At 47.8% G+C, this 12,538-nt stretch overlaps 2 protein-coding genes and 1 pseudogene across 4 annotated transcripts; all 3 read left to right on the plus strand.

The window, feature by feature from the left end:
• The first annotated feature begins 249 nt into the window (after nt 1-249).
• On the plus strand, nt 250-6,603 carry LOC112884572 (annotated as a pseudogene).
• Nucleotides 6,604-6,624: 21 nt separating this feature from the next.
• LOC112887382 (14-3-3 protein 7-like) lies at nt 6,625-10,119 on the plus strand. Of its 3 annotated transcripts, XM_025953531.1 has the most exons (8): nt 6,625-6,811; nt 7,971-8,280; nt 8,376-8,520; nt 8,603-8,712; nt 8,794-8,957; nt 9,049-9,107; nt 9,443-9,637; nt 10,090-10,119. In XM_025953531.1, the coding sequence occupies exons 1-7, from the start codon at nt 6,733-6,735 to the stop codon at nt 9,635-9,637; spliced, it is 1,062 nt and encodes a 353-aa protein (XP_025809316.1). In that variant the 5' UTR covers nt 6,625-6,732; the 3' UTR covers nt 10,090-10,119. The 3 variants fall into 3 exon arrangements, with proteins under 3 accessions (XP_025809316.1, XP_025809317.1, XP_025809319.1); XM_025953532.1 differs by lacking the exon at nt 10,090-10,119 and having other exon boundaries at nt 9,446-9,845; XM_025953534.1 differs by lacking the exon at nt 10,090-10,119 and having other exon boundaries at nt 8,794-8,945; nt 9,443-9,845.
• LOC112884573 lies at nt 10,084-12,284 on the plus strand. The gene is made up of 4 exons (XM_025949986.1): nt 10,084-10,188; nt 10,276-11,217; nt 11,356-11,508; nt 11,747-12,284. Exons 1-4 carry the CDS (start codon nt 10,084-10,086, stop codon nt 12,137-12,139), a joined length of 1,593 nt encoding a protein of 530 aa, XP_025805771.1. The 3' UTR covers nt 12,140-12,284.
• Nucleotides 12,285-12,538: the final 254 nt, after the last annotated feature.

Below are 12,538 nucleotides of genomic sequence, written 5' to 3' on the forward strand. Positions count from 1 at the left end.
AAAGTCCAAATACAATTTTAGGCCCATTTGAGGTTGAAACACTATTTAGGCACATTTGTTCATGTTCTACTATTGTCACGACTTGTATTCATTTTGCTTAGATATTGATAAGTTTCTTATTTAACAATGTAGATGGTGGACCGAAGGTGGATGTATCTTGAAAACCGTACTTGTGAAGAGTACCTAAGTGGTCTAAAGTCATTCATTAGCGCAGCAGAGGCGGACAAGTTGAATCGGCGCTTGTCTGCCATGTGTTGTCCATGCATTGATTGTGAGAACGTGAGAAAGTTCTCAAGTTCGTTGCATGGGCACGCCCATCTCATCGTCTGGGGATTCATGGATGACTACTTGTGTTGGAACCAGCATGGAGAGAAGGGTGTTAATGATCGAGACTTGCATGGAGGTCGTATGCGTGAAGGAATCTCCGCCAGTCAGCAAACAAACAGCTTGCCATGATGGTGATGAAAAGCTCCATGACAGTTCTACCTGCCATAATGATGAATCGGAGTGTGACAATCAGACTGCACGATATGATATGAGTGAGGACGAGCCAAGACCATTGTTCCTTCAAAGAAACCTGCTACTGCAGCCAAGAGTGCCACTGTTATTCCTTCAAAGGAACAACCTGCTGGTGCTGCTCCGAGCACTGCTGCAGCCAAGAGTGCTCCCGTCACTGCTGCAACCAATAGTCCAGGTGATGATGCAGCCAAGACTGCATGTGATGAGCCAGCTAGTGCAGGCAAGAATGTTGCTGCTAATAATCGCAGGCCAGGGAAGCGGGAAATGGCTGAGGGTTCAATCAAAAGGTCTAAGCACCAGCCCAAGAAGAAAGGTGAACCATCAGCATGGACTAAGCACAACCCACATTACAAATATGGACCACCAATGTTGACAGCTGATGAACTTGAGAGCGACGGACCTACAACCACTTCACTCTGTAGTCACTACTTGAAAGGTTGTGTTGCAAAGAAGAAAGCTATATTGGTCCAGTACTATTTTCAGCGATCGCAGGACACGGAATGTTTACTTGTGGGTTTTAATGACTTATATGACCTTTTCAATGTTGATGCATTGGATGTGTCACTTATCCGCTGCTTCACACCGTAAGTTGCTCTAAGCTGCTTCTCAGTAATCATTTGTTGGATATAGCTTAATAAATGTGCTTTATTTTAATTCATTTGTCTTAACACTATTTTTTTCTTCTTGACTTGAGGTCCATGATTGTGTAAACAAAGGTAAAGTCTATGCTAGTGGGCTTCCTTGATTCGGAGTTGATGTCCTTGGCTACCATAAATTTAGACAAATCTTATGTGGTGGGATATGTGGCAAAAGTCTTGCAAAAATATACTAAGAAGAAACTTATCATGTTTGCGCATAACACAGGTGGCCACTGGATTTTAGTGGTTATCATTTCAAAGTGGAAAAAGACCTTGTACTTTGATTCACAAAGGTCAAAGCCGCGTGATCACAGTGTGTTGAAAGTGGTACTTAGTGAGTGAGTTCGTTCATAACCTTCAACTAATTCTCAAAATAATCTTTGTACAATTCCATGGCTGTGGTGACAATAGTGAACTAACAATGTTCGATGGCTATGTGGTTGTAGAGCTTTTATTTCATACCGCACGATGAAGAAGATGGACAGCATCAACAGCTTGGAATATGTAACAAAGTTTTCGGTACGGTGCATTGCTGTGAAAGCTGATAATGAAACTGGGTAGTTTCTTTCTTCTCACTATTTCTGATCTATTTATTTTTTGTAGTGCCACCACTAACCTCCCGGCAATGCATGTGGCTTCTATACCGTCAATCACATGATGAAAGCAATGAAATTACTTAGTATGGATGATGATCCTGAGGTATATCTCCTAATTTAAGACACATGCAGTGATGGCTCATTTTTTTCATACCTAGGTTGTCTGTATTATTATGAAATATGGCATTTGCAAGTGAGCTATGGATGTACTATTCTGAAATTATGGCACGAGTAATCTATACCATGACTTAGAACTAAATTTCTGATAGCTAATTGAATTTCTTATAACTTCTGATAGCTGTCTACTCTAAAATTTAGAAATATGCCATAAATACTCTATGTTAGCCCTAAATTTCGGTTAGCTGTCTACTCTCAATTTTAGAAGTATGACATGAACTGACCTAGACTGGATGTTATGTTAGCAAGTTGGGGATTAGTTTTTGGAATTCTGCTGCTTTTCGACCCAAAAGTTAGAGGTTTAATCAGTTAGAATTGCTCCTTTTACTTTTTTGGCATTGTTATCTCTAGAAATTGTTAAGTTTTCTTGCTTACTTTGTTTTTCCCATTCAGAAGTTCGAAGTGATGACAAGCCCCCTCGACACAGATGTGTTGCACAACATTCGCGAAAAAATTGCCTCCTTCATCATGAACCAGGTGATATCGGAGAAAGGAGAGTTCCACTGCAGAAATCCAGAACTTAATCTCTCTTAAATATTCTTCTTGTGATGGTTTTAGATGAACTGGATAACTTGTGATGTTTTTGTAACTTGTGAAATGGTGTAACTTGAATTGTGATGTTGAATCTTAAAATAGCTTCTTGTGCGTGTAATCTGTGAGATGTGTCTACTGAGCAGTGGATTTGTATGCGTGTGTGCAAAATGCAACTGGAGACGTGGAAGGGTAGCAAATAGCGTCTCCCATCACAACACACAAAGGAGATACGTGTTCTCAAATAGCGTCTCCCATAGCTACCAATAAAAGAAACGCAAGTGGTAGAACCGCGTCTCCTGTGTCAACTCATACAGGAGACGTGGGTATACAAGCCGCGACTCCTATTTCGCGTACATGAGACGAGGAATAAGCAAGTTAGGAGACGGGATATAATAGAGTCTCGGATAACAAGTTTTATAGGAGATGCGAGTTAAAAACCGCGTCTCCAAAAAGAGTTGTTACAAGAGAAAGTGGGCTAAAATTCCGTCAGTGAAGACGTTGGATAGATAATTTGGAAGATGCTGATTTTTCACGTCTCCCATATTGTAAATAGAAGACACTTGTTAAAGAGCTTTGGAGAGATGTGATTTTTCTACATCTCCTATTGGGTTTCTTATAGAAGACGCGGGTCGCATCTTCTATAAATTCACATCAAAGATGTAAATTTAGAAATACGAGCAAATTATATCTTCTATAACTCTTAACCCACATCTCCTATAAACCTTGCTTACATATTCAACATTTCCGCGCTTAATACCCGTGGCTACCGCCGACCACGCATGCCGCTGCGCACTCCTTCTAGCTGCAACGTAGCTTGGCTTTATTTCTTTTTTTGGCCGGAGATGATGAGCGGATAATAAGCGAACTGGATCGATTACCGGAGAAGAAAACAAGCAACTGATGCCGAGAGATGCACACATAGAGGCTCACAAATATGTATGCACACTCACCTCTACGAATACACATACGTAAACTTACCTCTATGAGTACCTTCGAGAGACCGAACCGACAAATTTTTGAGATTGACGAAGTCATCACAGACATCTCGCTGTCGATAGGAACATCAGCTACCGTTGAAAGCACAGCACCTCGCTCATACGGGAAGTTGAATCCAGATCTCGGTGGCTACCGAGACGATCTTATAACCACCATGCTACGTATCATTTCACGATTCGTGATTTATTTCTTACTGTAACAGTAGAATAGCTTTTCTTATTGCTGCGTCAAGTCTGGCTTTTCGATTCTCTTCACGTTGACAAAACGTTAACACCCCCCGGCCCGGTCCACAAGCTAATAAAGATCAGCTGGTACTGCTAACTCTTTGTTTAGGCCTCCATCTTGTAACTTCTCCAACGCGGAGGGGTTCAAAACTTCACAGTATTCAAAATTAGATAGTTGTTCCGGAGCTAAATCATATCCTGGGAGATTGGGTGACCAACATACTTAAAAGCAAATGTTGTACACATGTTACTCCCTTGCTATCAAGTCACACGAAAAAAAGTATACAAGGCCCAAGTGTTAAATGTAGTATACAAAGCCCTGAAGACGCCAACCCATGGCGCAGGCGACCGTGCTCTCCCCTGATGCCAGTCCACCTCCCCAGTCCCCCACATTCCGCCGCCGCCAACCGTCAACGTCGACGACCTCCACCGCTTCCTGCGCTGCGGCCTTCGCACCCTGTCCGCTGTCTTCTGCGCCCTCGCCTTTCTCCTCCGCCGTTGGGTCCTCCTTGGCCACCCCGTCGCCGCCCGCCCGCCCACCTCCTCCAACTGCTGCATCGCCACCTGCCCCCTCCGCTCCCGCTCTTTCTCCCTCTACGCCGCATCCGCTTCGGCGCTTCCCATTCCCCGTCATCTCTCCCTCTTCGCCGCCCACCACCCGCTCTTCTCCCACCGCTTCTCAATCCTTTCTCTCTCCGCTGCCGCCTCCACACTCCACAGCCTCCTCGCGGTTCCACCTCCCATCTGCGCTCACCCTCCACGCTCAGCTCCTCCGCCGTGGCATCCTCTTCTCGCCGCCCCACGCAGCCAACGCACCCCTCAACGTCTACGCCGGCCGCCTCCCTTCCGCCCGCCACCTGCTCGACGAAATGCGGTTCAGGGGCATCGCGTCTTGCAACAGAGGGTGGCATTGATGACGACCTTTGCTGGCACAGAGAGTGGCATTGATGCAGCACGCCAGCTGTTCGACGGGATGCTCCTGCTAAATATGGACATGTGCAGTCATGGAATGTCGTGATGAATGGTTATGTAAAGGCAAAGTGGCCTGAGCAGGCGCTGCAGGTGGTCCGATGCATGGCAGAAATAGGAGTGAGGAGGACAGCGGAAACCATGATCGGGGCAGCTGCATCGTGTGCTAGTCTGAGGAGGCCGGGGGCTGGGAGGGAGGTGCTCCGCATGTTCTTGCGCTGTTTCGAGGATGATAACCTGTTGGTTTAGAATATTAGTGGATATGTATAGCAAGTGACGGAGGCTCGGGGCTGCGAGGAAGGTGTTTGATGGGCTCAGCGTTAGGATTTAGGAATTCAGTATGTTCAAACGCAATGGTCATCGGGCATTGTGTGTACGGTGTACCTGGTGATGGGATCAAACTGCTCCATCAGATGATCAAACCAGGTGGGTTCAGATTTCCAAGTTTAGTTCTTCAGACAGCAACATCAGCTACAATTTTATTGTGGACCTTTTATCATGTATTTAACAACTGGACTGCCTTTTCAGGGAATGTGCAGATGGAGTACTTTCATTGGTGTTCTTTGTACCTGTGCTCATTTAGGCCTGTTGGACGATGGTAAGACATATTTTGAGCAGATGAGCACCACGTACAACCTCAAGCGGACATTTGCGTACTAGTGGTGCATGGCCAATCTATATGGGAGTGTTGGGCTTCTGGAAGAAGCTGAGCTTATAGAGTATCCCTGAGGATATAAAGGCACAGGCATTGGGCGGTTTGCTTGGGCTGTGCTGGTTCCGGGAGGATTGGGGACCAGGGGAACGGATTGCCCTCAAGTTGATCGAGCTAGGACCAAGCAACAATGCTCACTATGCGCTACTTTGCAGTGTGTATGCTGCTGCGGGGAGATGGGAAGAAGCTCACAGGGTGAAGGCTACCATGGAGAGACATGAGTGTTTCAGCCCTGGATATCGTGTGGTGAACTTAAATGAGATCATTCATGGATTCAGAGCTATGGAGAAGCAACCTGAGAATCGGGAGATATATGTCATCTTGGATGACTTGACGACACAACTTAAGTTGGGCTGCAAAGAAAATGTGCAAAGTGTTTTGAGAACAAAATAGCTCAAATACAGACCACGGGTGATTTTGGAGCTGCGCAGTTTCTGAATGGGCAGCGTCAGGAGGTTAAGCCAGGCAGAGTTTGAAGAAACCCATCTTCAGATGTACTATTTGTGTAGAAACACTTGAAGAGTATGCTTGCTGTGACAGAAGCATTTGGAGTGGTAATTTGCACCTGTTGGCATATGCAGCCTTTTATGACGGTGTGATTCACCTGGCAAACTGGGCATATGCTGCTCTGCTATTCCATGGGAGGACTTCGTCTGGGGCAGCTTGGAGGAGAATTGAAGTATTGTCAGGAAGGGCTTGATTGCATTGCAGCTTGTCAGCTCCCTGCAAGTGGACAATGATATAACTTGGGTGTGCTTAAGAAGATGAAGGAAGCAGAATCAGGGGCTGGTCTGGCGTAGTTTATACGTTTAAATACCTGACATGGGATGGTGAAGGGTACATGCATGAGATGTTTCCGTTTTGTTTTCCTTTTTTTTCCCCATTGACAGTGAGGCAGGCATCTGTAGAGTATCTTTTAGTTTTGAGATTTTTACATCGGGAGGCTAGCATCGTCGCTATGCCGTATGGCTGAATGATGCCATTTTGCGTTACATTGCTGAACAAATTGAATCTGCTGACTGCTACATGCATTTCAAAAAGCAAATTCAGAAGTGGAAGGTTTAGTTGTGCTGTGGGAGCAGAAACAGTAGAGGATTAAACAGAGAAAAAAAAGAAACAGCGGGCTGTTAGCTGCTAATTGCGCCAGCAGCTTACTTTGCCTGACTATATGAGACGGAAGAAACAATGGCTGCGTTGCTGACGGTCCAGTCTTCAACTTCAAATATTGGTGGGGCCCGGCCACCAGACAAACAGCAGTGACTGCCTGCCTGACTGGGGTGGGCGAGTCGGCAGCGAGGCGGGTCTCGCTCACGCACGGGCTCTCCACGGCGGAGTCGCGCGCGCGGGAGGGATCGCCAGCCACGAGCATGGCGGCGCCCGCCTCGCCGTCGCGCGAGGAACTCATCTACACCGCCGAGCTCTCCGAGGAGGCGCAGCGCTACGACGGTAACCACCCTCCCTCCCTCCCTCCCTAGCCTCCGCCTGCCTTTCTCCCTGCTCGCGGCTTTGCTTGCTCGTTGCGGGGTCTCGCGCGCGGCGGAGGCAGCTTGACGGATGCTGCGGTCTCCTTCGTGCTCCTTCGTGCTCCCTTCCTTCCTTCTCGGTGCTGCAGCAGGCGTGTCGGCCTTGCGTTGCGCTGATTTTTGTTTTGGCCCGCTCCCAACCGAATTGGTGAATTGGTTGCGTTTCGTTCTGCTCCGATTGGGGCTAATCTGCGATGTGACTTGCAACTCCAGCAGAGCCCCGATAGCATGCCGGTGCGCATGGTTCAGTGTGGGGTTTTGTTTTGGTCTGCTTCGATCGAGTTGGCCGCGTTTCATGCCACTGCGGATTCATCTCGTTTCGTTTCATCAGGGATGCTTCTGCCAGTGCCAGCCAACGTCGCAGCGCGATTTTGTATTGCTCCCATTTCAATTTGCGGGCCGACAACTTTAATTTGTGTTGATGGTTTCATTCCGTTCTCTGGAATTGCTTGCATCACACACCCACATTGACTCGCTGCTGCGCTCAGCGATATCATGGGCCATGGCCCATGCGTCCAGGTTCTGAGGCTCGCCACCTTCCCTTTTGATTGCCACTCCGCTGAAGATTGCTGCGTGCTGATTTGATTTCTGCTGCACGTTTCCGTTATTGGGATTGAACTGTGTTACATTTCACGTGTTCTCTTTATGCGAATCCACCGGTATATTCCCATTCCTTGATTGTTGGTGTCACCATCTTCTCTATCCACGGTGCTATTTAATTAGGAAGCGCGGATTGGATCTCTTACCCGCCAGCATATTGCTAGCCAGATTTTTTTTCCTGTACTTTTTGCCTGGTTAATTTGTCACTGGTACCTGTTCAATGCATTGATAAATTGGTTTCGGCCTGCTGCATTGTGGCGTGTCCACTGACCACTCCTCTGCATTGCTTCACTTTATATAGATCATTCTACTTCTGCTGCGGTTAGAGTTATTACGTGAGTTCCTGAGCCAATTGCTTATTTGTTTGCTTGGCTTTCTCTACTTCCCTTACAATATACGTTTTGCATTACTGTAACCATCACCATTTAGCTATGAGCTGCCAGTTTCTTCCAGCTCCTGATGATCCTGTTCCATTTACACAGACATGTTGCAGGCCATGAGTTGTGTCGCGAGGTTGGGTACAGAGCTCACACTTTTGGAGAGGGGCCTCTTCTCTAGGGCCTACCACTATGTCATTGATGAGAAGTGCAAGGCAAGGCGTATCCTTGCTTCCTTTCAGCTCCAGGAGAGGAAGAAGGGTAACCTCAAAGCCGAGAAGGCAGCTATGGAATTCCGCCTCAAGGTCGAGGCTGAGATAGAAGAAGCCTGCTACCTTGTGGTCAACATCATTGACAAACAACTTCTCCCAGTATCCTCAAGTTCTGCTGACAACTTGGTCTTCTACCACCAAATGTATACCCCATTGCCCTTATGTCAATTATTGTACAATGCCTTTTTTTTTCAACTCGGGGTCCCATTGTTTGATATGATTCTGCTCTTGGTTTTAGGAAGGGGAACTGCTACAGGACTCTTGCTAAGGTGAAGGATGCTGCTCTTGGTTTTAGGAAGAGGAACCGCTATGGGACTTTTGCTGAGTTGAAGAATAGGGCTGAAAGGCTCGAAGTATCCGAACAATCATTGAAAGCTTACAATGTAAGCAATATGTTTCCCAGATGCTTACCTGTTTGTTCCATAGGTTTGATGTGTTGACCTTCTATTGCACATGTGTTCAAAGCTTGCAAGGGAAGTAGCAACGGGAAACCTATGTCCAACAAATCCCATTCGGTTGGCTCTGGTTCTAAATGTTTCTGGTTTCTTTTACCATCTCCTGCGCTCACCTGAGAGGTATACAATTATGCGATTTTTCACATGTAGCTATGAAATCACACCTGGATTGGTGGTTGAATTGTCGTAACTGGATGTTAGGGCTTACCAAATTGCAAAACAAGCTCTTGGTGATGCTGAATCAGAGCTCGAATCAGTTGGCGGAGACTCAAAGGCTGCAAGCATGCATACCAAAGATTTCATGGGTCTTTTGAGGGACAGACTCGCGCTCTGGAATTCTGAAAAGGAAAATGGTAATGATGAAGGTAACAAACTGCAATTATACATTTGAAATCCTGATTGCCTTTATTGAATTCCTCACTTTCCCAAAGTGTGATAAGTACCATTATCTTGCAGGGATCGGAATTGGGCATAAGGATGCAGAAGACACTACTGAATCATCCAAGGCAGACGAGGCATGTCGTGTCTTCTCCTAAACTCTTGTTCCATCCTTGTATGTTTATTAGCTGGTTCTTCGAGTTTAGCCATATATGTGAATTTGTTTGCCTCACCACATAATGCAATTATGCCAACGTATCGCATGACCCTGTAGTTGATTTTGTGGGTATCCGATTTACTGGGTCCTGTCTGCTCGAATGAATGTTGTTTCAATAAGGTTGCATTGCTAGGCTTGAACTAGACCTGGCCTGATGTGGCCATCAAATTATTTTCTATTTGATGCCAGTTACCATCCTCATTTCAGATTTATGACTCCGCTGACTCTCTGCAATGTTTGGTCGATTACATACAGCAGCAGCAGTCAGATGGCCGTGTGATGGGTCATGAAGAAAAGCTCAAAGAGGCTGAGCAGCTACCGGAGATTAGTGATGAAGACGATGATATGTACCGGATGGCACGTTGCACGTCAGGAAAGAACATGACTAGAACCCAGAGGCTGATTTGGTGTGCCTTGGACAGGTGCACGACCAAAAAAGTGCCTAAATGAGTAAGTTGCATGTCAGGATGCTAAGCAATTTTGCCTCACCTAGCTACCGTAGTTTGCCATGACCCCATGCATATACCAGAGTTGAGAGATAGCTGACTCTCGTCCCAGCTGACAGAGTTTGATGCACACACACTATATGCTAGCCGTTACATACATGTGGTGTACGCGTCAGTGATGCGTACGAGGAAGAAAGGCAGGCTAATATTCGTTGATTGCATTCCATGTTGTTCCTTAATCTAAAAAAAGAAGTCTCTTGTGCTGGCCTGCTTGGCAGTTCAATTGCAGATCCGGTCCCAGGTTCAGTCATGGCTGGATGCATGATTGATCGGATCAGATCATCAGACCTTCGTTTCCGTCTGTCAATCGAGTTGTTTCCCTGCATAGTCCGATTCAAATACTGAGCCTCCCCAGCCCGTCCGTCCTTTCATATAGATTCGACGATCGGTATGCAGGAATTCGATCGGATTGGAAGCCATGGGGGGGGGGGGGGGGGGATTCAATCGATCTCAAATCGTTGGCCACTTGTGGCGGCTATCCACCACAGTTACAATGTGAGTTCCCTTCCCCTCTCTTCTCCAATTTCTTGTACGCCCAAACCTTGTCGATCGAGTGTCATGTCGTTGAAATATAATGCCTAGGAAATCCAAGTGGACGTCAACGACAACGAAGAAGAAGAAGAAGAGGAAGAAGACAGGCTGAGCGCACTCCCTGATGACATCCTGCTAGACATCTTGGAACGCCTGCCTCTGCACTCCGCCGTCCGCACGAGCACCCTGTCCCGGCGATGGAGGCGCCTCCCTCTCCTGCTCTCGCACCTCGACATCGACATCGCCGAGTTCAGGAGGCGCTCCTTCGACCGCGGCGTGCGGGGCTGGATGGCGTCCTACACCGAAGCAACCATGAGGCTGCTGGCCCCAACCAGCGAGCGCGCCGTCAGGCTCCTCCGCCTCGCCTTCTTCCTCTGCGCGGACCTGTCCTGCCTGCGCTCCATCGGCCACGCCGTCGCTACGGCCGCCGCCGGGAGCGGCCGCTCCGAGCCATCCGCCGTCGACCTCACGCTGTGGACGGAACCGAGGCGCAGCAGGTGCATCGAAGAGCACGCGGCGCTCTACGGCCGGCGCTTCGCGTCCTTCCTGGCCGCTTGCCCCAGCGCGTTCGGCTGCCTCACGGGCCTCACCCTGCGCAGCCTGAAGCTCGCCGACCCCGAGGTCCGGGACATCCTGAGCACCTGCGCGAGGCTCCGCGAGCTCTGCCTCAAGTACTGTGGCCAGCCGACGACCGTCGCCGAGAGGCTCGTGCTCAGGATCGACGCGCCGAGCTCGCGGCTCGTGACCCTGAGGATTGTCGGGTGCTTTTTCTCGGGGATCGAGTTGGTCTGCGTCCCACGGTTGGCGCGGCTCGTCGTTGAGACCTGGCTGGGCGACGACGACCCGCCGCTGCGGTTTGGCCATGTTCCCTGGCTTCACCACATACGTTTCGCGTCCGCTCTCCTGTCTTATCAGGAACCCTTCGCACTCAGTAACTGGCTAGCTAACACCACAAGCATTTCAGTTCTTGATCTCGATTTCAAGGGCGAGATGGTATGGTACACACAAGTGCCTATATGCATACAAGAGCCTCATTATCATGCTCATCAACTGAAACATCCTTGTCCTTTTTGTTTCTTTGATTGATGCAGGTTTGGATTCAACTCATTTTTGTTTCTTTGATTGATGCAGGTTTGGATTCAACTGGAGGATGCTAAATTCCTTGCTCCTATATTCAGTAATCTAAAGGAGTTACATTTACAAGAGATTTTTCCTGGCTGTGACCTTAAGTGGACTTTGTTGTATCTAGAAGCCGCACCTTTCCTCAACAGCTTGTATGCCAAGGTAATGCTTTCGCCTCTTTGATTGCTAAGATGAACATTAGCTATTTTTGCACTTATCCCTGTTTTAGATATTCTACGGCATGGTCCGATTATGCCTAAACAGTTTCATGTGGAATGAAAAACCTGACTATCGCAAATGCCTGCTGTCATGGCAAACCACTCAATCTCGTTGCGCTCAGCTAATATGTGCTGTCTACGCTTATTGCACGTCTGAGTTCATCACTGGCTAAACCTTGCAGATATCACGGCACATATGTGGGCTGAACAGGCTTCAGTGCATTGCTGAGAAGACCAACCTGCTCCGTGAAGCGCGGGATTTCAAGCACCACAGCCTTAACTATGTGGAGATCCAAGGTTTCCAGCCGGAACAGACACTGATAAGCTACACGAGGCTTGTCATGGGACGAGCTGTGAACCTGAAAAGGATTCGTCTGCGTTGCAAGGACGAGTGCGAACGCTGCGACCGAGTGAGAGAGCGGGCTGGAGCTCCAATGAGATCTGCGTGGAGCGAGGAGGAGAAGAATCTTGTAAGGGCGCAGATCGTCCATGGATTCTCACCCTCGTCCATAGAACTGATCATGGATGACATGGATTTGGTTTGTATCGACAATTGGTTTCTTGTAGAGATTTAGTTCCAACAATTTTTTTCAATGAGGTGCCAAGCTCCTCATGGGCTCATGGTAGTATCAGTTTTAGCCATGAGTTGCTGTAGAGGAAAAATATAGAATGAGTAGCGACATGGATGTTCTTTTAACAACGTGACACGCATTCTTTCTAGTCTTGTTAAGCAGATAGAGTTACGGATTCGTTGACAATTCGAAACGAAGTTCAAAGTGAAAGTGAACACGAACAGAACCCCGCGAAGTAGAGTTAGTTATTCTTGGCAGATCTCAAACCTTCCCCGGCCACAGGCTGCGGTGCCTCGCCGACCAGGTTGGTTCAGTTCCTCCTCCGTGGTCGCAGCTAAGCTACAATCTGAACCCATGCGCATGCCTACATACCCTGCTGGCTCAGGTTTACTAACACTGGTT

Source organism: Panicum hallii, chromosome 3, assembly GCF_002211085.1.
Source record: "Panicum hallii strain FIL2 chromosome 3, PHallii_v3.1, whole genome shotgun sequence".
NCBI classification, from domain to species: Eukaryota; Viridiplantae; Streptophyta; class Magnoliopsida; order Poales; family Poaceae; genus Panicum; species Panicum hallii.

Bases quoted from the DNA above. Each gene is read 5' to 3' on its own strand.
- LOC112887382 (XM_025953531.1), top strand. From the start codon at position 6,733: ATGGCGGCGCCCGCCTCGCCGTCGCGCGAGGAACTCATCTACACCGCC. The intron at 8,713-8,793 runs GTATACAATTAT...ACTGGATGTTAG, and splicing joins CTCCTGCGCTCACCTGAGAG to GGCTTACCAAATTGCAAAAC. The intron at 9,108-9,442 runs GCATGTCGTGTC...GATTACATACAG, and splicing joins AATCATCCAAGGCAGACGAG to CAGCAGCAGTCAGATGGCCG.
- LOC112884573 (XM_025949986.1), top strand. From the start codon at position 10,084: ATGCAGGAATTCGATCGGATTGGAAGCCATGGGGGGGGGGGGGGGGGG. The intron at 10,189-10,275 runs GTGAGTTCCCTT...TATAATGCCTAG, and splicing joins CTATCCACCACAGTTACAAT to GAAATCCAAGTGGACGTCAA. The intron at 11,218-11,355 runs GTATGGTACACA...TGATTGATGCAG, and splicing joins TCGATTTCAAGGGCGAGATG to GTTTGGATTCAACTGGAGGA.